Below are 25,929 nucleotides of genomic sequence, written 5' to 3' on the forward strand. Positions count from 1 at the left end.
ACAATGATTGATCAAACTGGGGCTCAATATAAATTACGCAGCACGCTCATGGTCAGAAAGAGAAAAAAAAAAGAGTCATTAAGGGAGAGGTTTTATAACGGGTATAGCACCACTGAACTACAAATTCAGAGCTGTGAAAGTTCTTTAGTGAAGCTTAACTGTGACCACTTCCCCTAATTTTAAGCTGACACCAGCTTTGATCCGTGTGTAGCAGCTGTCGAGGAGAAATCATCTTTAAAGAGCAGACCGATGGACGAGGGGGAGGTTCAGACAGAGTCTGGCAACGTAACATGACACTAAACATCTTCCTCATGTCATGTTAACATCATCACTTTACACACTGATGAAAAAAAAATATGATGTCAGCCTTTGGATCAATGCGAGATCTCAAAAACTGGATGTAATCAAACGAGTCTGAGATCTTACATCAGGAAAAAACCAAGGACCAAGGAGCAATATTCACACTTCAGTGACTCCGAGTGTCTCAAGCACATCTAAAATATCAATCACAGATCACGGAGAACACGTTCTCTGATCCACTATCTTGAAACTTGATATGCTTTTTATCTTCAGCCATTTCACCGACATGCATTTGAACAGCAAACACTATGTGGCTGAAAGTAAGATTTCTTTACAGGTGCTGACAGTTAACAGTGTTTATCTTGTTTGCTGCTATATTAATGTTCAGAATGCCTTATATAAAACCTTTAACTAATTCATAATTTAGTTGAAATCACCTGAGATAGTTAATATTAATATTTAGCAAAATTGTGCTTGTGTCCCCTCATCGCAGGGTGCGTAGGGGTTTTGAGTCATTGATTGAAAAGAGGGATTTTTTTAGCTTTTCAGACATTTTTATTCCAATACCTGATGAAGCAATGCAATACCTTCAACACTAAGGCAACTGAAAGTGTTCTATACAACAGACAATACGACCTTATGGCAAGACATAAAAGTAACACAAGGCAACATAAAAAAAGTCTCATAAACAGTGTTGAAAACATGAACTGAAGCTAAAATGGAATAAATCAGTGTAAAAGAAATATAAATGATAGTGCAAGAAATACAACGTTGCAGTATAAATCAAACGTTTCCTTCATTCTATACATTTTCCAGAGAAATAAACACTTTTATGGAGTCATTTGTTTTATTTCCTGCAGTACACCGGTAATTATCTGGATTGTTAATTATCCATCAGGGCTTGTTAGATCCATCTTGCGACCTCATGTGGGTGTCCCGATGCCCAGGCTGGGAAACACCGGACTAATTCATTAATCCACTAGATACAGGGCTTAACTGTCTTGGTTCGGCTGAAATAGAATTCACTGGCTGGTGTTAGGGTGGAAAAAATGAGAGCTTATTAATACAAGATGCTCTGGAAATACTCGACCAGTGATGTCATGAATCTAGTCCCCGCATTGAGCTAGTAATAGTTCAAGTGAGGTCAGTGGTGTCTGAGAAAATATCTTTGACTCAAGGGTAGGGGGAAGAAAACTTTTGGCAACATTCAGAGTTCCCCTTTTTTCACCAATCAAAGTGGTTTTAAATTGCAAGAACGCAACAATGACTTGCATCATTCTCCCGACTGTGTACGTCAGCTGTGTGTGAACAGCGCGCCGCATATTGTGCCCGACAGATGGACAGGCACCGACTGATTCTCAGTTCCTCCCCGATTTCATCATGAGGGACAAAAACACCTTTGAAGGCATCTGCTCGCGGGCCTCCTTTGAGTGCTGAGCGTGATTATCGGAGTCACCACACAGTGACTACAGACTGCAAGGGAACCAAATAGTGCACGGAAGTTGCAGCCTCGCCTCAGATGGCGAGGCTTAGAGGGGATGAATGGTGATTTTTTTAAATCGGTGATGATAGCCAGATTCATGGATTTACCACAGAGGAAGTCACAGGAAAGATTATACACATGAGAATTTACATAAAAAATGATATCTTCATATATATATATAGCACAATCCCTTAAAGGCAAATCCATTTTCCGTTAAGTATGTCTCTATCTCACCCTCGCAGAGTGCTGTGATCGTAGGCAGGAACTTTGAATTAGTCTGACAAAAGCCAACCGTCGGCCCCAGCAGGGTCAGCTCACAGTTTATATGCTAATGTCACGCAGCCTCCTTTCAATACAATAGAGTTTTGATCGAACATTGAACCCGGCAATATGAAAGGAAGTTTGAGTGGCACAGTTAAAATACAGTAGGTCAGCAAAGTTGGCTACAAAGGAAAAAAGTTCCTATCTAATCATATTGTGCTTTTGCAAGTATGTCATTCTAAAATGTGATATTCATAAACCATAAAACTAGAGGCCAATGCAAAGTTAAAAGGACGAGGTGAACAGAAACACGACTACAAATGAATGCTAACGTTGCTCTGTGTCTGCTGGATGGTTAAATAAGCAACTGTTTGCTAACATGTTCACCATATCAACTGCATGAGGAGAAAATATGTCAGTTATGTTAAATAGACGTAACTTAGAATAAAATAGACTATAAAGCCGGGTCTGCTTTAGGGGCGTGGCTACCTTGTGATTGACCGGTCTGGGAGTTGTTCTTGATCTTGACTTTCAGTGTTTTCCATTTATCGAAATTAATTGAAACTATTTTAATTGTAATTTAATGATACAATTATAACAATTACAATTATTATTATATACAATTATTAATAACAATAATAATAGCAACCGATCAGAGACTAAAAAGCATTCTTCAGCATATTTCTTACTTAATCAATCGGGGCATCCCTATTTACAACAGCATGTGTTAGGAAATAACATTCACACAAAGCATAACTGAACAGTATAAATAAATAAAAAAATATATAAATAATATAGGTAAAAGAAAATGCTTTGATCTTTTTTTTTTCCATGGGATAACTTTATATTCCTTCTTGTCTATACGGCTCTGTTGGTAGAGGAATAATGGAACGCAACAGAGTCAGAGCCTGCAGGTGATCGGGAAATCTGTATTGTGTTTGATATGAACGCCTGCTATATATTTCATGTCATATCTTGAATATGATCAAAACGAGGCCAAGAATAAAAACCGGGATAGTGAGCATCGACGTACAGCGCATTGTTGAATGCCACAGAAGTAGCCACTTAGCATCGGCTCCGTGCAACACTCTCTGTAACTGCTTACATTCAGCTGCACAACATGATTTAATTAAAAAGGTCATCTCCCCACAGTTCCAGCTAGTTGTCACTCTGTCAGTCAGCCTGACATCCCTCAGTCTGAGGAATACCCAGATGCCAATTGTGAACATCTGACCCAGTTGTATTGATGTAGAGAACAGACCAACCTCTTAGCAATATGGAGCTATCAGTTAAAGCAGACACAGGTTGGCAGAGAAGGAAAAGGGGAGCAAAACTCTACGTGTGTGTGTGTGTGTGTGTGTGTGTGTGAGAGAGAGAACAAAGTGGTTGTCAGGAGCAGTTAGAAACTGTCTGGCCTGTCTGGCAGGGGAGCATCCATCAACAAACCCTCCTAACTGAGCGGCAGCAACATGCTATCTCATAACTCCTCACATGAGCCGTGCAGCTACAGTTTGCAGTTTGAGGTGCCCTTGTTCCCAAAATGTTTCACCTTGATGTGTCAAATTACATCAAAATAAGTTGCTCTGAATAACTGCTGAAATTTGCATTCTAATAGGAAAAATGTACCATTCACTGCTGGGCCCATTTGCACTGCATAAAATGCTCAATGTCCCCAATGCCATGTCTGTAATTACATCCTTGATATGTTATTACCTTAAAAACAGCGGGGAAAAGCAGCTTATTCAAAAGGTTTTTTGATATTCATATTTCTTTATGATGGTGCATTTACAATAACTGCCTTTAATTCTTCTTTCAAGATTAAATACGGTAGAATTTTTTGTCTTTCAAACTAAATCATAGGCCTTGGTGGATGAATGCAGACCTCCTGGTTCAATGTTTCATTGTGCCTGGGAAATGATTTAGTTTGTTGAAGTGCAAATTCTTCTTTTTCCAACAGATAAGTGGCCAGCCAGTCTTTCATTTACAGCAGCTAATACAAATATTCAGTAAGCGTACAGTTGTGTTGTGAGTGTGTGAGAATAAAGGCCTTCCTCCCACACTCACCATTTTGTTCACAATCATACATCAATACATAAATCAGGTACGATTCAAGAGTTTGAGTACATAGTTAAGGAAAGCCACATCATTGTGGTTTCTTCACACAGTTTTTCTCAACAGGAAAAATATTCAATGAAGATCACGTGTGCATAAAGATTTGGGACATTTTAGTTTTTAAGAACAGCAAGTACAATCCGATACCTGTTATGACTTCAGTTATTAAATCAAACCCACTGAGATGTGCATTGTGCATAAGGTCCAGCGGCTCAAGAAGGGATGATATTCAACATACTCTTCATGGCTGCCCAAAAACACCCCTCACATGTGATTTTTGATCAACTAAATCTATGCATTACTGTGCTACTAAAACAGCCTCCACTTCTCCTCTTCTTGGGAGGATTTCCACAAGATTGTGGAACTTGGCAGCAGGGATTTGCTCCCATTCAGCCACAATAGCATTAGTCAGCCTGCTGATGTTGGGCGATAAGGCCTGGCTTGCAGTCAGTGTACCACTTCATCCCAAAGGTTTAGGATGGGGTTGAGGTCAGGGCTCTGTGTTCTTTGTGGACCTGACTCTGTGCTCGGGGGCCTATACTAAAGATACAAAAACTACTAAAGCACCAAAGACCAAACCTGAAACCGCCCCAGGCCGACAGTTCACACAAGTGGGTGTTCTGGGCGAGGTGAATCTTAAGTTCCAATAATTAACTACAACTAGAAGTGTGGATCTTTCGATAACAATGTTCTATATTACTGCACATGGCTACTTTTTCATCAATTATACAAGCAGTCAAATGTAGCTGAAGTAGCTTTTTATTTAGAAAGTGCCTCAAAAATCGACATCTTGTCAACACCAGTTCCTGTGTGAGCCACCTCAGTACATAAACATTACAGTAAGTTTACTGCAATAAAAAAACATAAGGTTTCCACACGGCAGCTCTCAGACAGGTCACTTCCTGAATGCCGGTGGCATTTCACACTGCATGAATTAGCCTGGTGGCTGGTGGACTTTTTTTCACTCTTATACTCTTCCACTTGCTTTAATTAAGTCACTGCATCTCTCGAAAGAGCAACACGCCGTTTGAATTTCAGCCCGCATGCACGTTTTTTTCAGCCCAACATTGTTGAAACAGAGCAGCTAATATTGGTAGCGACAGCAACATGTTAGCGGACTGCAGAGTGCACAAAGCTCTGGCCTCAGTTGAAACATCAACGGAGAGGAGAGAAAGTGACCAGAGGAGAGAGAAACTAGCGTGACAGGAAACGACAACAAAACGCACAAAAGACTCTGAAACTAAACCGAACTCCTGACTATTTTGTGCGCTGAACGTCCAAGATTAGATATACATAACAGCACATTTAAGGGTGGGCTTTCCCAAATATATATTTGACTCTGTTGCATCCAGGGATTCAGTTAACCGTTCCAACCCGAATACAATAACCTCAAGAAGGAGTCAAATAAATGTCTTTGCTCAAACACACCACTGTCCTTGAGGAACGATACACGGAGCTGCAGTGTTTTGAAGCTGATCTTAGTTGGCCAGGACACCCAATTAATCCACACTGACTTCCAAAACTGCATCTGATGAGGCCAGAGCATATTGTAATATCCCCGAAGACTTTAAAATACCAAATATCCTTTACAAACAGCTCATTTTAATGGGCGGTCTAATGGAGGCCCCACAGTTGCTGCAGGAACCCAGCTTGTGTCGAGACTTGGAGCGGAACAGTGGTTCTGCTTGGGCACGCAGAGTCGACGCAGGGAGGGGACGGATTAGGTTGTGAGCTATACAGGCTGGAGACACCACCTGCCCGCCTGGGTTTGGCAGTGGCACGCTAAACAGCTCCGGTTCATCCGAGTCCATAACAAACGCCCCGGGAATAGGAACAGGTCACAGCCAGGAGGAGGTGACGTGGCATTTCAGGCCTCGCTGCTTTGACACCTGCCGCTGCGCTGAGGTCTACTTCGGCGGCATTTTTTGACTCCGACGCCTGTCTAGATCTCTAAGAATTATGTAGGAAGACACAGCATTGAATTTGGTTTATATTACCAAACCCCTGCTTTGCCACTACGGCCCCGACCTCCTCGGGAAACAGCAACTGCAACATGTCAGAAATTCATAAACAAGGGAACAGTGATGACTGTCTTTGTGACTGCATTATAGAGCACACACACTGGCAGTTGTATTGACGGATTTGGCTCTGGCAGCACATAAAACCATATCCAGGAGCTTTATGAGACTGAATACAAACAGATGGCCTATTGATTAAACTTTCATGTAAATGTGCCAACAAAAAACCTGAAGGTCACTCTGAAATGAAACTAAGGCGCCTTAAAATAACTAAGGCTATTGTAGTGCAGGGAGAAAAAAGAAAAGTGTGTGCCGTGAAAAGGACTAAGTAAGGGAGCCAGATGGGGACGGCGTTTGTGGAGAAAGCAATGTTGCGCAAGCCGACTTCAACGAGGTTCAGTGACCTTCACTAAATGTGACCGTTACAGCGGGGAAGCGTGCCCAGATAACTGGGACATTACAGTTGGTGACACTGCAAACATTGCGCGAGAGCACGGAGCGAACACAAGGGCAGATACACTGACATACACACGTTACTGTTTGCATCGCTGCTGGCGAGATTGATTGTGAAACCTCATGGGCATGTCTGTGCATAATAATAGGCGTGTGAACAGAGAGATGTGTGGTGTGTAGTGTAGTGACCCCCCCCCCCCCCCCCCCCCGCCTCCCTCGGCCTGCGACGTGTACCTGGTGTCAACAGGATGACGGAGGTGACGATCAGCGAGCAGATGACCAGAATGACAAGGAGGGCGATCGCTATTCCCTTCCAGTTCCTCTGCGGAGGGTTACTGCCCACCAGCTCCTGCAGAGAGACACAGAGAGGAGGGGAGAAGACACGGTCAGAAACAGTAAAGAAAAAAAGAGAAAGACTACTGCGGGAGCGAATCAGGGCACGACTTACAAAAGACGAGGACAGAATGAAAGAACAATTGAAAAGATCAATGTGCGTGACGTGGGAAAGGAGCAAAAGAGAGAGATGAGATTAAAAAAAAAAAAGAATCAAGAGGTATAAATGGCAGACTGTTGAAAAGGATGTGGGTGTCAGTCAAGGACGAACGTGAGTCAGTCGCAGTATCTCGGGTTCTCAAGGAGACATGCTAGCACCAGCAACAGCACCAGGAGGAGGAGGAGGGGGGGGGGGGGGGGGGGGGGGGTTCTTAATGAGCCCAGCATCAGCAGCCATCAACCCCAAACGAATGTGACAGATAAAAATGGAGCCCAGGACACGTTGGTGAATTGCATGCTTGACAAAAGCTCGGCAACAGCAGAGAGAAGAGTTAGGGAAAACGATCGAGAGTTGTAAGCAACCTTGAGGGGATTCTTTTTCCAGAAGCAAAATAAGACTTATTGCATTTCAGTATGGTCATAAGTGAAAACTTGATTCTGAAGAATGAAAATGTCACATGACAAAGTAGAACCGCAAGATATAACATAAAAACAAATGTGGGGGTGGGGGGGGGGGGCAGCTTTAGGCTCCTTGCTCATGCGTCAATTTAATCAAATTGGGTAAAATGTCTTTGACACACGGTGATGTGAAGCATGCGGCTCGGTTCAGCACAACGTTTCCACAATATATTACGGTAACAATCCGAGACAGTCCCGTCCAGCAGCTATGGATGACTCCGGGTGTCCTCCAAAAACTTCCAGATCAGAGCGCCTTCGCAAACAAAGCACCCAGAGAAAAACTTTTTAAGACAAAGCATCCCTGAAGGTTTCACAACCAAGGGGGGACTCTGCCGAAAGAGTCCCGAGCCCACATTATTAGTTGAGGATTAATATGTTCTTAATGAGTTTATAGAGGATAAAAAGCACAAAGCAGAGCATGTACTTTGGGGACCTGTGGCTGGAGCGTTAATAAATACACGCTATGGCTTTAACGCAGCTGAATGGCTGAGCTATGAAGCAAAGTGACCTCGTTCCCACCTTAATTGAAAGGAGCCCGAGACATCATTAGCCGGCAGATAAGAGCAATCGGGGCTATTTACCAGACTGCCCATTACACATATTCATTACATTAGTTAGTTATAGCCTGTGACAGTCCCAGGGCCTCTGCCGGGGCTTGTGTGTGTTGTGTATTGCTGTGTTGTGTGTTGACTTTCAGTATTGCTAAAAAAATTTTTTTCACAATAAAGAACCAAATATCTGTCACAGTTACTCATTTCTTTTGTAACAAATGGAGGAATACGTGTTCAGGATTGATTTCTGCAAAATGAACGGATCAATACACAAACAACAAACAAGCTCAGCCATGAGTTTTGTGCCAATGGGACTGATCTATTGGATTAAATGCTAAGTTTACGTCTGATTACACATGCGTCAGCAGCACGCCGGTAGACCACATACAGCAGCTGAGGGAGGGAGCTAACAACAAACATGTCAGCTGTTTGGTATTTCACATTTGCTACGCCAACAAGTTCTACCGTTACTCGCAACATCTGCACAGCACAATGTTTGGAGGGGTGGCAGTAGCATCACAAGATATCGCACAACCAACTTAATCCAGCACCTCCAGATCCATCAAGCCGAACAATTTGACGAGTTCAACCAATCAAAAAGAGGGGACGGCTCGAAGAAGCAACTGACTCTGTTGGATGCATTGCGACGACGCTGGATGGTTAATGGTTAATACAAGTCAAGCCTTACACATAAAAGAATGAGCCCAGTCACTTCCACACAGGTAAACAGCTGTACTAATTAAACACTGGTATCAGATCGGTACTGATATCGGCCGATACCCAAAGCCTAGTTATCGGTGTTCCACCGGAACTGAAAAATGTGATCGGTAATTCCCTAGTTCAGTTGTTTCTATTGAGTGGGGAACATTTCAAGACATCAACTGATAAAACACAATGTTGTGGGTGATGAGCCGACAGTCTACAATGCGATTTATTTTTCACTCTGTGCTGAGCCATCCCTCTGGAACAATCGTTATGTTTTGTTCTTTTCCTGCAGAACTGAAAATCCGACTGGAGATTTTATGAGAGTGGCACGGAGCCCGCCGCGGATTGCTGCGGTCGATGCAGTGTGTGACTCAATGGGATTTACAGTATGGAGAATGGTGACGAAATTGGAGGAAAACAAAATGTCGAGAGCAGAGAGCAACTACTTAGGTGCAATAACAGGATGTAAAGCCATGTGTGTAATGCCCAATAAAAGAGCTGAATAAAATCCCCACGCAATGCTGAGCATTCTGTGTTCTATGCACTGTAGATAACGCAATCGCATGCTGGGCATGAGTCCATCACAGCGTCTTAAATGTAACAATCGTATCTGTGTGCGCGTGCATGTTTGGACCTAAACTACAGCTGGGTGGACGCATGCTGTGTAGCGACAGCAATCTGCGATTTTGTTCCATTATGTGCGCTCGGCCGTGCATCAAATCTCACAGCGCGTCTCAGAACGACATTTCCAGGTGAAGATTTTATCTTTAAATTCTTCTCAACCTTTCTTACTGTGGTGGGAGGAGATCTCCAACAAATGTGTGACACTTCTACTTAGACAGTGGGAAGGCGGTCTGGGCTCTGAGATTTATAGTTAGTCTAGTAGAATTAAGAAAGAATTAAGACCGACCGATGACTAACAAGCAAACACATAAACACACACTGGCTGTACAGACGTTGCAAGTCTGCAAATTGCCTCTCTTATTTTCCCTACACTTTCTGCAACAGGAACATCCGGCGTGCTGACAGATCTATTGCACTCTTCATAGGTGACTAAGGAGTCCATGTCACACAGCTCTTCCACATAGATCAGCATCTCTGTGGGAACATATTGACATTGGAAAGTATAACCCTCAAAAAATACAAATCCTCTCAGCAGCATTCTTGTGAGGATCCATATGTTGCTGAGGTTGAGGCATGCTAATAATTAGACCCCAAAGGATTCAGGAAACAGAAATCATTTAACTTCTTTCCTATTCCCGGGCTTGGAGGGAATAATAACTGAGCCCGGGTAAGAATGCAGACACAGGCTGAAATCCTTGCCTAACCTTCCCGATCGTGCCCCTCTGATCTGTAATTATAAGAATGACTGGACTAATTAGCCAGACCGTATGTGCTGAAGTAATAACGGTGTGATTACATGCGACTATGGCAGAGGAGAGATGAGGTATGAAATGAGCAGTGAGGAGACAGACATCCGAGTTCGCAGGAGGAGTAAATAAATAACATGTTGGGAGGCTGCAGGGGGATTCACTGACAGGAAAGCTTGAGGCGTGACCAAAACATGACAGAGAGAGAGAGAGAAAAATAAAGTATGGGACAATGTCGATAGATCCAGGTCCAAACTCGAATAAAAAACAAGATCCTGCTGTTTTCTTGTCCTCAGCAGCTGTCATGTTAAAACCTGCGGAGCATGTACAGGAATCATCAATGTCGATTCGTCCCCGAGAGCGTGAAACACAACTCTCAATGTCTTGGGAAGTTAGTCTTAAGACTTTTTGAAGAGTTTGGGGCACCTACAGACAAGTTCAGCTTTGGACCATAGAAACGGCTGTAAGTATTATTTGCTAGATTCAGAAGCCGCAGATGTTCATTTCTAGAGTCCTGATCGCGTGAGAACAATGATGCTTCTCAAGTTTCTCATTTGAGGTCAGCACCATCACCAAAGAAGATTCCCATCATGTCAGGAATATTTCTAAGCAATGTGATGATTTCTATGCCTGTGAGAGAACACTTGTCATGCAGAATGTTACTGTAACATAAGAGCCATTCAGTGGCTTCAGCGCATTCAAAATGCAGCCGCCCACATATTCACTAACAAGGGCATAGTTGCTCACCGCAATATGGAAAGTAACACAAAGGAAAGATTGAAAGAGACGGCTGTTCAATGTAAGTGTCTTTTTATGAGAAATCTATAATAAAAAAGTGAAAGATTGAATCCTAATCATTTTAACACAACAATATGGAGATCCTATACAATGGAGGGGCTTTTTTCCAGGCCTGAACAGTGTGCTTCATCCAACCTTCACCAATATGAGGTAGGGCAGCCTGAATGCAGCCCGGGAGGCCAAGCCCAGCTCCAAAAAGCCAGCAAAGCCCTTGTTGCACCACTCACAGCTTCTCATCAGGTTTATTGCTATGAGGGCACTTTAAATAAGGGACGCTGACCAGCCTTTTTGTCAAACCTTTGTTTGGGATTCTACACAGACTCGAGAGCACACATTTGAGTGCTGACATGTTTGTGCTAAAACAAAAACAAAAGGAAATCTTTGATAATGTTTCTTTCTGAATTATTTTCATTATTCTACAAAGCAACATGGACAACGGACACTACACAAACTCTTCAGCGCTGATCATGTAATAGCATCCCATGCATCTTTTTAGTGCCATTTTATATCCACTACTGATTCACTTTCTGCAGAAGTACCTCCACTTCACAACTATTATGCTATCATAAGTTGTTTTCCATATTTGGAGTCCAGTGCTCCACATTCTTTAGACTTGTGTTTGGACATTCTTGACTTAATTATCAAAATGTTTCTTTTCCATTTCTGGGTGTGCACACGGCCCTGCAGTCTCTTGTCCTTTCATGGCGATTGCCAGAGTGTGTATCTACGCTAAATAGGATCAACTGGCACCAGCTTTCAATGTAAGAACAATTCTGTGGTTTAACAACATGTCACAAATCTGATGTAGACTTTTCATAAGAACAAATGAAAGAAAACATTGATGAATGAGGTCCATTGGCTCTCAAACATGTGCACTGTCTACCTGTTCATTACAGAATGGACTCTAAGATCCTGAGCTATAAAACTCTGATTATCTGGCATGCTCACAGTTTATCAACCAGGATTAATTCCTGCCATCTAATTCTAACTAGCACCTGCTGAATTGAGGTTTGCATCAGCAGCATCTTCCTTGAGGAACAAATAAAAGACATTTCTGCCAAGACTTTCTGTGTGTTGCCTGTCTGCTTTAACCTTTTTTATGTTTAATAGCTTTGAATTGCTTTTGTATGAGATTGTAAACCAGAAATAAAATTGTACAAAATGTATATGATGGCAAAAATGAATAAATACAATTTACATAAAAACTAAACTCAATTTTGAAGAGAAAATAAAGTAGCCATTTTGACTAGGAACAAGCCATGAGAAAAGCTGTGTAGCGTGAGTAACTGCTACCTTTATGAGATGCTAAACTGGAAATGAAGGCTCGGCCCATCTTCCATTGCCGCTTAAATAGCTCAAACTAAAAGACTTTGTGCAAGCGTATAAGCTACATGCGCTCTCGCCGAGGATGAAATGATAATGCCTTTGGGCTTCAGTATTAGTAACGGTATAGGTCATTAATTCCAACACGCTACCAGAGCTAAAGCATGCAGAGTCTCTGCTGTATAAGTAAAAAGGGCCCGTGTGCAGCTGCACGTGTGCATGTCTTCCTTTTCTCATTTTCTGTACGTTCATGCACATTTCCATAATACAGAGAGTCAATAGTGTTAAATAAAATACCACTTTGTCATTAGGCATGCGTCATAATGCACAATACTGGTGGAGTCGTAGAAAGGAGACAGTATAGGAGACTTCTAGAAAGCCTGAACACATCATGGAGGCACAGAGAGGGAACGTCAACAGACTGCAGCAAAGAACAGCGTATTTGTTCTGCTACAATTAAAAGCAACAGAATGCAATGTGTCAGTCAGCTTTTTAATTCATGCACTTATCCAGAGAGACAAGCAGCCAGGGGTTCGGTGGCTCGCTCACTGACGCTTTGACAGACACAAGATGGCACATGCTGTTAGCAGGAACCAGTTGGCATCTAAGTGGATCAAATCTGTAGCCGCTGTCGGGTGCAGACTCCCCAACATCGGATGCAAATCATAAAATAATGAGAGCGATGTCTCTCAGCACGACGGCTGTGATGTTGTCTGATACAACGCTGAGCAACATAAGTTGATAAGAGCAACTGCTGACATTTTTTAAAATTAAACATGCGTGTAATTTTGTAAAAAATAAAAATAAAAAATGTAGTTTCTTTTAATATAATAATATACTATAACTGCTTCACAAACAGTTGACTGGATGAGATACATGATTATATAAACATCCTCTATGCTTGTACTTTTAATTACATTGACTTCCCTTCTTCCTTTATACTTAAATTCTCCAGAAGAAAAAAACAGCGAAGATGTAATTTCAGCTCATTTTCACAGCGCAGAGATGTGATTGCAATCCTCAAATAGAGGGATTGGGAATCTTTGCTTCTTTGATCCTCCTCAAACAAACTTCGTTTTTGCAAAAAAAACAAAACAAATATGAGCAGATTAATCTCAAATGAAAATCCTCCAGGATTGTTTAAGTGGTTTTAAGTACAGATGGATTTTCTCCTGCGCCCTTCTCAGTAAAAATTTCAAAATAAAGCGCCTCTTCCTGCTCTGAGCTTCACAGGTCGATGAACATTGATGGCAATGTGATTGAATCCAAACCCAATTGGACAATTTCGTTGTTGTCATACAACATGAAGCGGGAGTAGGGCTGTCCATAAACAAGCTGTCTTGTTTGTTACTCACGGCAGGAGAACTAATTTCCAACAGGCCAGTGTGTGTATGTGTGTGTGTGTGTGTGTGTGTGTGTGTGTGTGTGTGTGTGTTGTTCTTGGGCATCTTCCGCCTGGTTTGTTTGATTTGTGAGTGAATCTCTTCCAGTCCATTAGAGAGCTGGTGGGAGGGCGCCACCGCCAGCTGACCTCTCTGTAGAGTTTGCACTAAATCACATCTCTGTAAAATAGCACATAATACCCTCTGCCAGAGGATGAGTCAGCGGGTGTGGCACAGAGCTGCCGTAACATTGTGGGAGTAAACCTGAAGGAATGTTTATCCTGATACAAGTTGCATATGTGATGAAAAGTCGACCTGGAATCGGATTCACCACAAGCAATTACCATTGCCGATCCCATAACTCATAATGTATCTACTTTTCCCAACATGTCTCCTAAAATATGATGTTCCCATACAGTGACAATGCATTTTGAATTATGTTTCAGTGGAAACATATTTCCTTTGCATATGATGTATCACATGTAAGTTTCAAATGAGTGCAAACGAAGGTCAAGGTGGTGGACAGGTCCACTGCTGTACACTGCTGCTTGTGTCCCATGTGAATCAAATACATATGTTGTCCAAACATAACCAGTAGCGTCGTTGCCTAAAAGTAACCTTTTGGTGCCTAAATCCAACTAAGTTCTTGTTGCAATTCTGTTTGAATTTCATATGTTATGCCAAACCATTAAGTCTTCTTACCAAAACCTTCATTTTGTTGCCCTAACCTAATGGATTTATTTTGTTTCATTCTGTTTAAATTTACAACTGCTTCAAACTGCGACCGTAATCCGGGAGAAATATGTTTCCCTCGAGGTAATTGACAGTGCAGTGTGGCTGCAAGGGAACGTAATGATTTAGATGACAGGGTTGACTTTACACTTGATTTCTGAGGAGCTATGGGCAAATTGCCCATTTTCCTGCAAGTAGCCCATCCGTAGAGGCAATTAATCTAATCTTTTCCCTCATCACTATGGAAACTGGAAATGAGAGTTGTTTTTATCGTTGAGCATCCCCTATAGCTATAGATGGACATGCATTGTGACATGGCTAAACAAGCCATGCGGCACACACACACAAGGGGAAAGCGTTTACGGCCTGACCCTGGTGCATGAATCTTTATTTTTCCATTTTGTCAGCCTGCACACATAAGTGTTCTTCAGGAAACGAGAACAATACAGAGTTTCTTCTCATTTCATCACTTTTGCTGTGGCAGTATGTGTCTACACATCTGTCAGGGGAAGCTAAATGTATCCGCAAACGTTACTGCGGCTCAGCTGAATCAAAGATTTCCCTTCATCTCAAATATAAATAACTGCTGGAAGAGGAAGAGGGGGGGTCTGCTTAGACCATCGTGCAGGTAGAAAATGATGAATTGTGTGGGCATCCTTCCTTGCTACCTTTAGTGACAAATTAATATTCAAAGGTAGCAACAGGAAATGCTCAAGCATATCATTAGCCGAGTATATGAAGCCATTCCTGTGTGATGTGCTGTCTCTCTGAGGCAGCAAGTCCCAGACCTCTGACGTAAACTGGGTCTGTATGGATCATCAGTGACAAACTCCAAAATAAGCTCTGTAGCTGAAGTCAATGGCATCGCTTTCAGTCTCACTACACTTTAGAAAGGGAATCTTACATGTTAAACTCCACTAAATATGTATAAAAGTACATTTTAGGCCATTGTTTGTACATGTTGACACCCTGCAAGTCAAATCAGCTCATTCATCTTTTCTTTTCCATTTGGTTGGGTAACCTTCTACAAGCCACGTATTCATTAATTCCTATTGACACACAATGGACACACCATTTAATGTTCTGTAGGTAATTAGTGGCTAATTCTTCTGTCAACTTCAGTTATACAAAGAGTGCGCCTCATCAGTCGAGTAGGTGCTCGAGACACAAAGAAGCAAATGAGAAAAGATAACTTGGCAACACTTAAAAAGGACTTGTTGAAAGTGACTGTGCTTCATTCAATCAGCATGGCTCAGCACACGGCTTTTATCAGGGTGTTTAACAGAATGGTTAAAAGCGCAGCATACTTATACTATATATGCAAGACAAGACGCCTGTGTCTTAGTCAATTATCCACTGAGAAGAAGATTGTAAACGACCAGCCTCGAAAAGGATGCAGCACAGAAACCTCCCTTCTCTCTGTGCCCGTGATTGCTCTCTCTCTTCGGTCAAATAAGGGCAAAAAAACTACCACAAACAATAACAGAAAAACAAAAGAATGTTGACAACAAGTCCACATAGCTAAACAACACAATAAGTAGTCTGTATTGTAGTCTAATCGCTTTTCAAAACTAATTACGACCATTGCAAAAAAGATCGATTTGGGCACTTTCTCATCTTCTACCTCTAACAAAGAAACAGCCCAAACTTTTAGGCCTCGGTTATACTTTCTGCAAGGATAGTTGCACGGACATGAGCCGATGTGGAATCGTGACGAGGAAATGTTATTTTATGCAACGTGCAGATTCCTCCTGGCGGCAAGGCGACATTCTCGAAGATCCTCAAAGTTCTCCACTTTTCTCCGCTCATCCGCGTAGCTAGAAGACCGTGGATGACCCCCTCCGAAGCGCCCTCGCAGATGTGTCAAGCATAAGTCATGCTTTACAGTCAGAAACTACGTGCGCCAAACCATCCACCAACACGTTCTCACTCCCAACTCGTCAAATACCGATGACGCACGTTTGTCGGCCGACCCCAGAAGTTAGAATCGCACCGGTTCCCTGGACAAAAAGCCAGTTTTGATTAGTGCTGAAAATAGTTCTGTGGCAACACAGGTTTATCATACTTACACATTTTCTTTAGCATGATAATCTTCACAAAGATTTTTGAAGAGCTAATGTCAGGCTATGAACAAACTACACCACAGTCGCATGAGCGTAAATGCTGGTTTGATGACATTACGTATTCCCATTTAGCTTCTTGTTAGCAACCGCCTTTTTTAAAGACACGTAAAAGCTTCAAAATTGACCAGAGTGGTAATTGCTGACATATTTTATACCATAGAACAGAATGTTTACGTTAAAATATAGTTAAAATAACGTGAGAAAAAACGTTAAACTGCAGACTCATTTCCTGGTCCACTCTGTTAGCACTCTGTAGCCGCTCAAGTTACTCTACGAGATGCGTGTTTGCTGCTCAGGCTTACTTGACAGCGTCTAACAGCCTGAGAAGCATTCTGCATGGATACTTTCCAGCTGCAAACTAACAAGAAAGTCACCCGAGCCGCTGTGGAGGAGGAGAGTTGGGGAGGATACAGAAAACCAGAGAGAAAGCCGGGCAGGAGGATTTCACTGCATGTCCCTCGGCCCACACCCAGAGCGATTGGTATTCACTGCGGCCCGGCGGCAGTGCTAGTGTGTGCTGCATCGCTCAGGATTCACTGGAAAGTATCTTTCCTTCTGTTCTTATCTATCAGCCTTCATTCCATAACGCAACACTTCGTCGTGCCACTCCAGCAAAATAAATTGCCGTCATGGAAACAATATGCACCGGCAGACGCGCTCGCTTCCTGGAAATGAAATGCCCCACAACCCACTGCTTCCAGGCGCAGGGGTCTAATAAAAAGAGGCTGCTGCTTGAGTTGATGTTTACCCGGGCTAATGTATTCTGGCCTGCTGTTTTTTATCGCTTTCTGCGACAAAATGTGAACACTCATGTAGAAAGAATAGACTTCCAGCCTCTTATCGCTGGCATAATGTTTGGCTGAAGTGCCCTCGCAATGAAAAATGTATTTTTCTTTTCTAAAAAATATTAATATTATTCAAAAAACACCTGGTTTCACCTCTATCTTGCAAGAGAATAACATCAACCGCTTGGGGCAGCTACTTCACTCGTAAAAGCAGTCACTGTTTCTCTGGAGATCGGAGAGGCGGGACATTGATGGGTCATTTCATGTGTTTTGAACACTACAGCGTCCCAGTGACCGCCCAGTCGATGTTCACATACATTCACCAAGTTCTCCACAGTGGCCCAGTGGACCCTTGAGGAAATCCATTCAGAATAACATTTCAAAATCTGTGATGAAGTCCTCCGGGTACGGCCGTGTGTACACAAACACACAGGCCATTACCATCCATCAACTTTGCTTGTGTGGCCTTTTGTTGCTTTGTTTCCGTGGCAACCCTAAAAAAAAAAAGTATTTCACCGCTCTCCATCAATCTGGCCACCTGTTGTTGCTGCTGCAACCCAATCGTTCATGCCATTCAGCTGAAATTGGGAGAGTGTGCTTTGCATGTAAGAGTGGCAGCTTACTAATTCAACAGAGCTTTTAAGTACTATATTTATCGAATGATTGTGTTCTTTTTGTGCTCAGCATTCACTTCCCCGTATAGCTACATATTACGGGAGCATGTGTCCGTTATGTGTGACTGAAAACAACTCAATCGGAAGAAAATGTTTTTTTTTTCTATTGCCGGACTCTTAGCAGTTATTACAGCCTTCTGCACTCAACAGAAGATGAATGCACATATAGTGCAAAGTGCTTTTTGTGTGTGCAGTATAGGCGAGCTGTGCGTTGAGCTCACTTGTTTCCTTTGTATCCGAGTCCTTCGTACGTTCCTTCAACAAAATCACGAATGGCTAATTGCTGTTCGGCGCTTAAAACTATACAGGCTTTACGCTTGCGTCACTAATTGCCTAGCAACCACATCTATTGGCATAATGGTCCAGCGAGCAATTGGCAGCGTACAAATAATAGCAATTCAAGGTCAGCGCCGTTCTTGCATAACGGAGACATAATGCGTTCACGAGCAACATCTGCTCTACAAAGCCGCCGTCGAGACGAGACGTGACAAACGCCAACATGGCTGAAAGCACGTTACAGAGCGAACGTGTCCATCAGGTCACTTCAGGCCAGTTGTGGTTTCTACATAAACACTGTGATAAAATACTTCATGGATCAGTGCAGCTGACTAACGGGACATGTGCGCAATTACTGTCCGGCTCATCAACTTCAACAAAGCTCAACAGTGACGAAACAAACTGTCCCCCCGTTATACTCGGAATAATCCACCAACGTCTGAAAGAGCTATCTCAGAACCTCAGTGGAAAACCAAAACTAACTGCCCGGCCAGATGTCAGGCAAAGGGCAACATTCTCTGTATTTGGCATTGTCGGTGGACCAACCCATTCCAACCTCTCATGCCATGAGTAGTTCTCCAGCAGCGTTCAGTTAAGTTGGTTACCTTGCTGAGAGGTTGGAGGTGAGCAGCCTGTGGCCTCCAGCTCTTCATCTAACAGCTCACTGTGGCTGCTCCGTCATGTTTCATTTCTGTGAAAACATTAAACCTTAAAAAAGGTCTTAAAGCTAATCTGCAGACCCATTTTTGATCAATGACTGCGGTAAGCGCCAACCACGGTAATACATTGCATTTCCTGTGGCTGCTTAACAATTAAAGCCGCCCCGTGTTTTGTCCGGTTCTAATGTGCAGCGGCAGCAACAGGAAATGATCCGTTTGCATTAGTAGCAACTCAATACGGCTGTACGCCATGTGAACAGTTCATGTGGATGTAAAAGTTGAAGTTAATGTAAACAGTAACGCTGGAGCTGCATCGTCTCCTATGAATCCACAGGAGATCCACCACCAACAATGCAAATCCACTGTCTAGAATGATAATTACAAAATGCAAATGCATGGATCTCTACTGCTGAACAAGTGCAGGCCATGAATAGTATAACACATGGGGTTTGATTTTGTAAAATAATCACGATTACAACTTTAAAATGTTGGATCAGTGCGCTGGCATGTGTCTTATCTTCTTTCTGCTTTCAAAGCAACAATACATTTGTTTTGCTGAAATGCAATTATCTGCTTGTGTATCTATTTTAAACACACATTCAGGGTGTTTTTGCATGCAGCGGATTGTTTGCTTCAACCAAAGAAACAAGGAAAGAGGAGGAAGGCTAGAACAAAAGCAGGACGTGTTGGTGCCTCACTGCCTGTGGAGGTTTTACAGATGCCGGTTCAGTGTCTGGATGCTGTTTGAAGGTAGACAGCTCATCAAGCTTTCGGGGCATGAACTTGACCAGCAGAGAAGGAGAAGAGCAGGACTACAGATACACTTCCTGCCGCCAAGAGGCAAAAAAGAAAAGTTGTGTATCGTGTAACTTTTAATCTAGAAAAAACATTTTTCCTGATATGCCTCCTTTGATCTTACTGGAACATCACACACCTAATAAAAGATATCTTCATTGTAAGTATGAAACCTGTAGATTTGAAAGGTTGTTGTACAAAGTTCGTGGCGTGCGTCTTCATGTAGAACAGGCTGTAGTTTGTTTTGATCCAAAGCCGTTAGAGAGGATCGCAATCACGATACATGGAGAAGCAAAAAGGTCCAGAGAGAGATATAAAACCACTCACATGGGTGAAGAAAATGAATAAAAAATGACCTTCTAAATTGTTTGTCTTTCACTATTATTATAATTATTATTAATAACTTTTATGTTAAATGTACTCATTGTTTTTTCACACTTACACATTAACAATCATACATATAAACATATGAACTATATTTAACATATTTCCGCTTAAATACTGAATAACTACACAAATTGAAGTATCACTATAAATATACAGTAAACTGCAAGCTACATGTACACGATGTGGTGTTCAGTTGCAAGCTATGACTAAGAAACAAAACAAATGTCAGGTTTATGTAATGTACCAATCGTAATGATGTTTCAAATTCTGCTTTGTCACGCTACGGGTTTTAAATACATGCTATGTGAACGAATTCAAAGGTTGGAATTTGGTAATTTCTGCTTTTCTTTTTGTGGCAAAGATGAAAAGGACAGAAAAGAAAAGAAAAAATTCACCTTCAGAAAGCTGTGAAGGTAAAAGAGGAAACTAGAGTGCAAATGAAGTTTCTTCACAAGGTTTGTAAATTCAGATTTACATCTACAGAACGTGTTGACAGTAGCACACACTCGATACAGTCAATCAGACACCATTTCATTTGCTTGCTGCATGCTCACCATCCTCCAACCTATCATACTACTGCTGACTGCTGTTAGGGTTGCAGTCATTATAATTATACCGTTCCAATAGCTCAACCACTCCCATCAACACAGTTTAATACAGTCTCTGGACATTGCCTTTCCGTATACAAAGCTTGAGACTCCAATCGAGCCCGGCACTTCAGTTGCTGAGCAGACAATTACTGGCAAGAAGAATGCACTGAAATACGGATAAGTCCACCAATGAACCAGCCGCTGATCCTGAACGAATTCTCAGGTGCATCAAATCTGTCGCGGCAATTGTCGGTGGAGGCATCGGGCTCTGACGGACACGCTTCGTCAGGCAGTAGAGTTGACCAGATGCAGACTGATGATGGCACTTTCACACACACACACACATGTACCTCAACATGTTCTCCACCTCACAGACATTGTATTTGAAGAGAAGCACGATTAGCATGATTAGCCAGGAGACGGACATGTATGGCAAAACTCAAGTCACACAAACATACACAAACACATGAATACATTACAAAACAAATAACAATAACTAAGTGTCTTCTCAGTGGGATGCAGCCTTTTTTTTTTTTAATTAACATCATGAGGAAATGTACCGAGAGACATTTGATTTTCCCATGAAAAAGATTCTCTGCTCCCCTTTCTTCCTTTCCCTATCTCCTGCCCTCCTCCCTCCAGCTTGCTGCTGCCGCCGCCTGAAAATAGCCCAGAGAAAGTGCTCTCTTCTCTGACAAGCAAGGAGCAGTTTGCTCTCCTGTCAAGCTACAGTGGAAAGAAAGGTCGATGGGGTGTCTCCCACGAGTGTCGGCGGGAAGAAAAATGTGTGCATTAGCGTCCGCGGGTGCATCCAATCTGAACAGGGAGACGGAAGCGGTGGTCAATCTTTTTATAATGAAGATAATGTGTCAGTCAAGTATTAACGGTATACGCTCACAGTGTAAGAGGCTCCGAGACTCTTCTCACCAGACAAACAATTTGTTTAAAAGCTGACATTATAGTTCAATAACCATTTTGAAAGATACTCTCTGACAGTTATGGCTCTAATTCTTTAGATATAGTGCCTGATCTGGGAGGCGATTGGTGTAGCTTAGAATTAACACTGGATGCAGACTTTTTTTGGAATGATTGTCCGGTAACCTCACTGCAAAAAGTTAAGTGATTTTAACCGGCTGTTGTTATTTAAAGAATAGTTTACAGCGTGTAATCCCCCCTTAAATCACACTATCTATGATGCACGAATAAAGAGTGCCTTATGTATTATGGTATAATATTCAGGAGGACAATGACTCTCTGTGTATATGCTACACTCACTGCCCATCCGTTGACAGCAATATATAACAACAGTATATAATCACCTATAATGTGTACTTTTATCGCAAACGCAGGCTTTTTGGAGGATGAAGAAGGAGATCCCTGGCAAAGAGCCATTCCTTGCTCTCTCAGACTGAAGTACTACACTGTAGCCTCAAAAAATATATCGTCAGACATCTAAGAGTCTCGAGACATTAGGTTTGGGTGTGTGACTCTCCTCCTCTCCTCCTCTCCTCCTCTCCTACAATAAAGAGTAGCAGAGTGGTGCGAGGAGAATTGCGAGGTAGGTCATGAATTGAAGGCGTAAGGAGGGTAGAGAAGTAAAGCTACAGTGTGAGAGAGTCTGAGACGGAGTTTTGAGCATGCCGTTCAATTACAATGAAGCCTGCGGGGGATTGTACGCTCCCATGTGTGCGCGGATGTCAATATGCACAGAAAAATCAGGCTAACAAGGTTTTAGTTCATGCGGAATGCCTCTTAGACTGGAGCCAATAGTGGATGAAGTCAAGGACTACAGGGTGAAGCTATCGATTCTGCTTTGTCAATTTGTCATCCAATTATACACAGACTGCAATAGCACTGTTTAAACAGCGGAGAAGTTGAGAAGTTGTAATTCAATAAAGGTGAGTTTACTTGACCTAATACATTTAAAATGACAACTTCATGTTGTGGCTTAATCATACTTAATCACATTTACCTTTGGCCATCCCTAATTGCTTCACATTCAGGTACAGATGCAAGTTAAAGTCACTCATAACACCAGTCAGATGGAGTAGTACATTTATCCAAGTTTGCTTGACATCTACAGCAGCTCTAGTCCTAAATAATTAGACCTTATGTAAAGTAATTGTAAACAAAAAAAACCTCTTTATTCCGAGTATGCTTTATAAACATGCGACGATCAGATTTGAGGTTTAAAAAAAACAAAAAAAGTTGTGATGAGTTGTAAAATGTATTTCCTGCCGTTGACCACGATGCATTTGGTTAGCAGGCAGGTCTAACAAAATGAAGCACTTGGCACCGCTGTGACAGCGCCGGCAGAAAAAACACACATAATCACGAGTGAAATGATAGAACGTGAACTTTTAAATCCATTCAACTGTCCCTGTGAGCACAAAGGCTCGCTATCAACTTATTGGAGAGTTGTCAACCAGTCGTCAAACGTACTACCTGAGAGGAACAGGGCAACTATTTCTCTACGCACAAAAGAAAGCATCGATCTCGTGAAGATGGATTAGGCCTCTGTAGCACAGCTGTCGGATGGATTTCTAAACTGTAGGAAATGACGAAGTACACACTGAACATTCGAGGGTGGGTATTGATACTCAAATATGTGTTTTTTTGTTGTTTAATTAAAGAAAGGCTGTGTCATAAGTGATAGGGTCTGTAGGTTATGCAGCATAAAAATGCAGAAAACCTCGCACCAAGCAGGAACGCTGGTGTCCAATGTAATGGTTTTGTTGCCATCTGATGCTATAAGTGCAGCACTTCTTCTGATTTAGTCCAGTAGAAATTTAGTTTGGTCGTGACCTTGAATGAAAAGGCTTGCACTAAAATCTAATAGCTTGTTCAACCAGCCAGCCCACAAGCCATTCTCTCAAAATCAATGTTGCCACTGCAATGGGCGGGAAAGACCATTACGTCCAGCCACTCAGAATCACACACACACACACACACACTGATGTGTTCAGGAGATGCATCTTCCCCGTCGCCTCTCAGGTCCGTGTGGACAACACACCTTGTTTTACCATCCAGACGCTGTCTGTATTCAGGCAACGCTCCCGGTGAAATCTCGGGTAACAAAGTGGGAGACTGTTGCGTCGTCACGCTCTTCAAAATGGCAGCGTGATAATGTCCTTCTGAGTGCAAAATGCAATTCCCGGCACGTTGTTTTAGGTTTCGGAGCAATTTTCAGTTTCGAAAAAAAAAAAAAAAAAAACACTCAATTGCAGGCGGTGTCATCAAAGAACCCATCATTCAACACCGATTTCAGCGCGAGGTGGAGGATCCTTGCTGACAACAACGAGGCGTTGCGTGAGCGGCACTCCTCACAACACAAACAGTGCAGCAATACAAACACTTTATTAACACCAAGAATTGGGATAGAAGGCAGATTGTCCTACAAAAACTCATGTTGGACAGCATGCTCAAAACTCAAAAATGTTTATACTGAAATGTTTCTCCTTTTGAAAACATTGTACAATCCAGCACACTGTCGTCATTTTACTATGAATATATTCTGCTCTGCTTCGTATTTGACATCCTTAGTTAATTCAGAGCTAACAACCATGACACCAGATCACAGGCTAGGTTTAATTTAAATGTCCGTCATATCATGCACTATGAGCTTGAGAAGACTGGATTCAGGTACTATATGTACCTTAGTACTTGAATGAGCTGCAACACAGAGAGACACTCATTCCTCTAAGACTTTAAAGCTTCACAAGCTGATATTTCTTTTCACTGCTTGTTTTGCAGTTGTGATCTTGTGAATATGTAATCTGTTCTCAGGTCCCTCTTGCAAAAGAGATCTTGATCTCAGATGTCGTGGCTAAATGGAGGCTTAAGTATTCCCACTGAAGAGATGGAAATGTGGTCTTCTATGTGAGTTTAAAAGAAAAAGAAGGGAGGCCACATGACTCCCTGGGTGTCTGTTATCAAGGGGGGGGGCAGCATCAGAAGGGCCCGAGTCATTTATGCATTTTTAAAGGGGGTGAAGCAAAGACTCCTGAAATAAAATGTGGTAATCTGATCTCAAAGACGCACGGAAGGAATGAGGTTGCCTTGAAATCTGATCTTCTCCTGGAAGGCTGGCGACTGGAGACCAAATATAGGCCCCGTGCTTCGGTCGTAATTGGGAGCTTTATTGATTTCCGGGCCTGTCGTCACGCCTGAGGTGACCTTTTGTTTGAGAATAATTGCTCTATTAGAGGGTTTATTCAGGCACCTGCTGGGTATCTCAGGCACTATTATTGTCCAATAAGAATCTGCAGGCAGTAAAGCAGTGACCCTCTTTTGATATGTGGGGTGGACAGAGAGAGTCTGACTTCCTGCACTGCAGGGGCTTATCATCAAATGAGAACGCAGGAATGGCTGAGTACATTGGTGGGTGAGCGTGAGCTGAAATGCCACTGGGAAGCTTTATGAGGTTATAGAATATATTGATGCCATTGCATTGCTTTTATTCAGAGAAGTTTATACACAGAGCAAGCAAGTGAGAATTAACTGATTTTATTGCTGTCAGATATCCATGTAACCCTTCCGAGAACATACTGGGTAGAGTGTGATAAAATCAGCATTCGCAGCCTCGTTCTCAAACAACTTTAAATATATATAAGCAATCGCTTCTACCACTGCTGAGAGAAATGGAGCCCCGTTCAAATGTAGCAGGGGTTCTCTGGTGGGTTCATCCCAAGTGGGATCGGAGTCAACAGAGAGTTTGAAAGGTTTACTCAGGAAACTTTCTCAGACTGTGGTTGTGTTTTCGGGTGGTTTAGCCTGAAGCATGGTCGCACCGCTATTTCATCCAAGAGAACTGAAAGTCAACAGGAAGTCAATAATTTAAAAAAAAGAGCAAAAAGAATACGGTTTCTCTGAACACAACTATTCTTTATTTATACTATTGGGTCAAACAAACATCAGCCAACCTATATGCTTTTAAATGAAATATGTGTTTTGGCAGATGCAGAGGAAGTACAACACAAAGAATATGAGATCATACTGACACAGTCGGAGAAGTCTTATGCCATGCCGATACGGTGCATCGCAATTGAAGCATTTACATCAATTTAATCACACCACATTCCATGTCTAGATGTGGAAAGGGAATAAAACGTTCACTTCAAATATAAGGTGGAAGGAGAATTCAGCTCTTAGAGGAAACATCAATAAGGCTTATAATTCACATATAATATTAATCCTTGTGC

General features: G+C 42.3%; 1 protein-coding gene across 1 annotated transcript in view; it reads right to left on the minus strand.

Moving 5' to 3' along the window:
• The window catches only part of dpp6a (dipeptidyl-peptidase 6a), a gene marked incomplete at both ends in the record, with an annotated part of 127,189 nt that overhangs the window by 42,758 nt on the left and 58,502 nt on the right, over positions 1-25,929 (minus strand). The window contains one exon of the mRNA XM_079181593.1: positions 6,862-6,976. Within this exon, the coding sequence (XP_079037719.1) occupies positions 6,862-6,976 (115 nt within the window). The remainder of the gene's footprint in view (positions 1-6,861; positions 6,977-25,929) is intronic.

The sequence above is a fragment of the Pholis gunnellus genome (genome assembly GCF_910591455.1).
Source record: "Pholis gunnellus genome assembly, chromosome: 20".
Taxonomy (NCBI): Eukaryota; Metazoa; Chordata; class Actinopteri; order Perciformes; family Pholidae; genus Pholis; species Pholis gunnellus.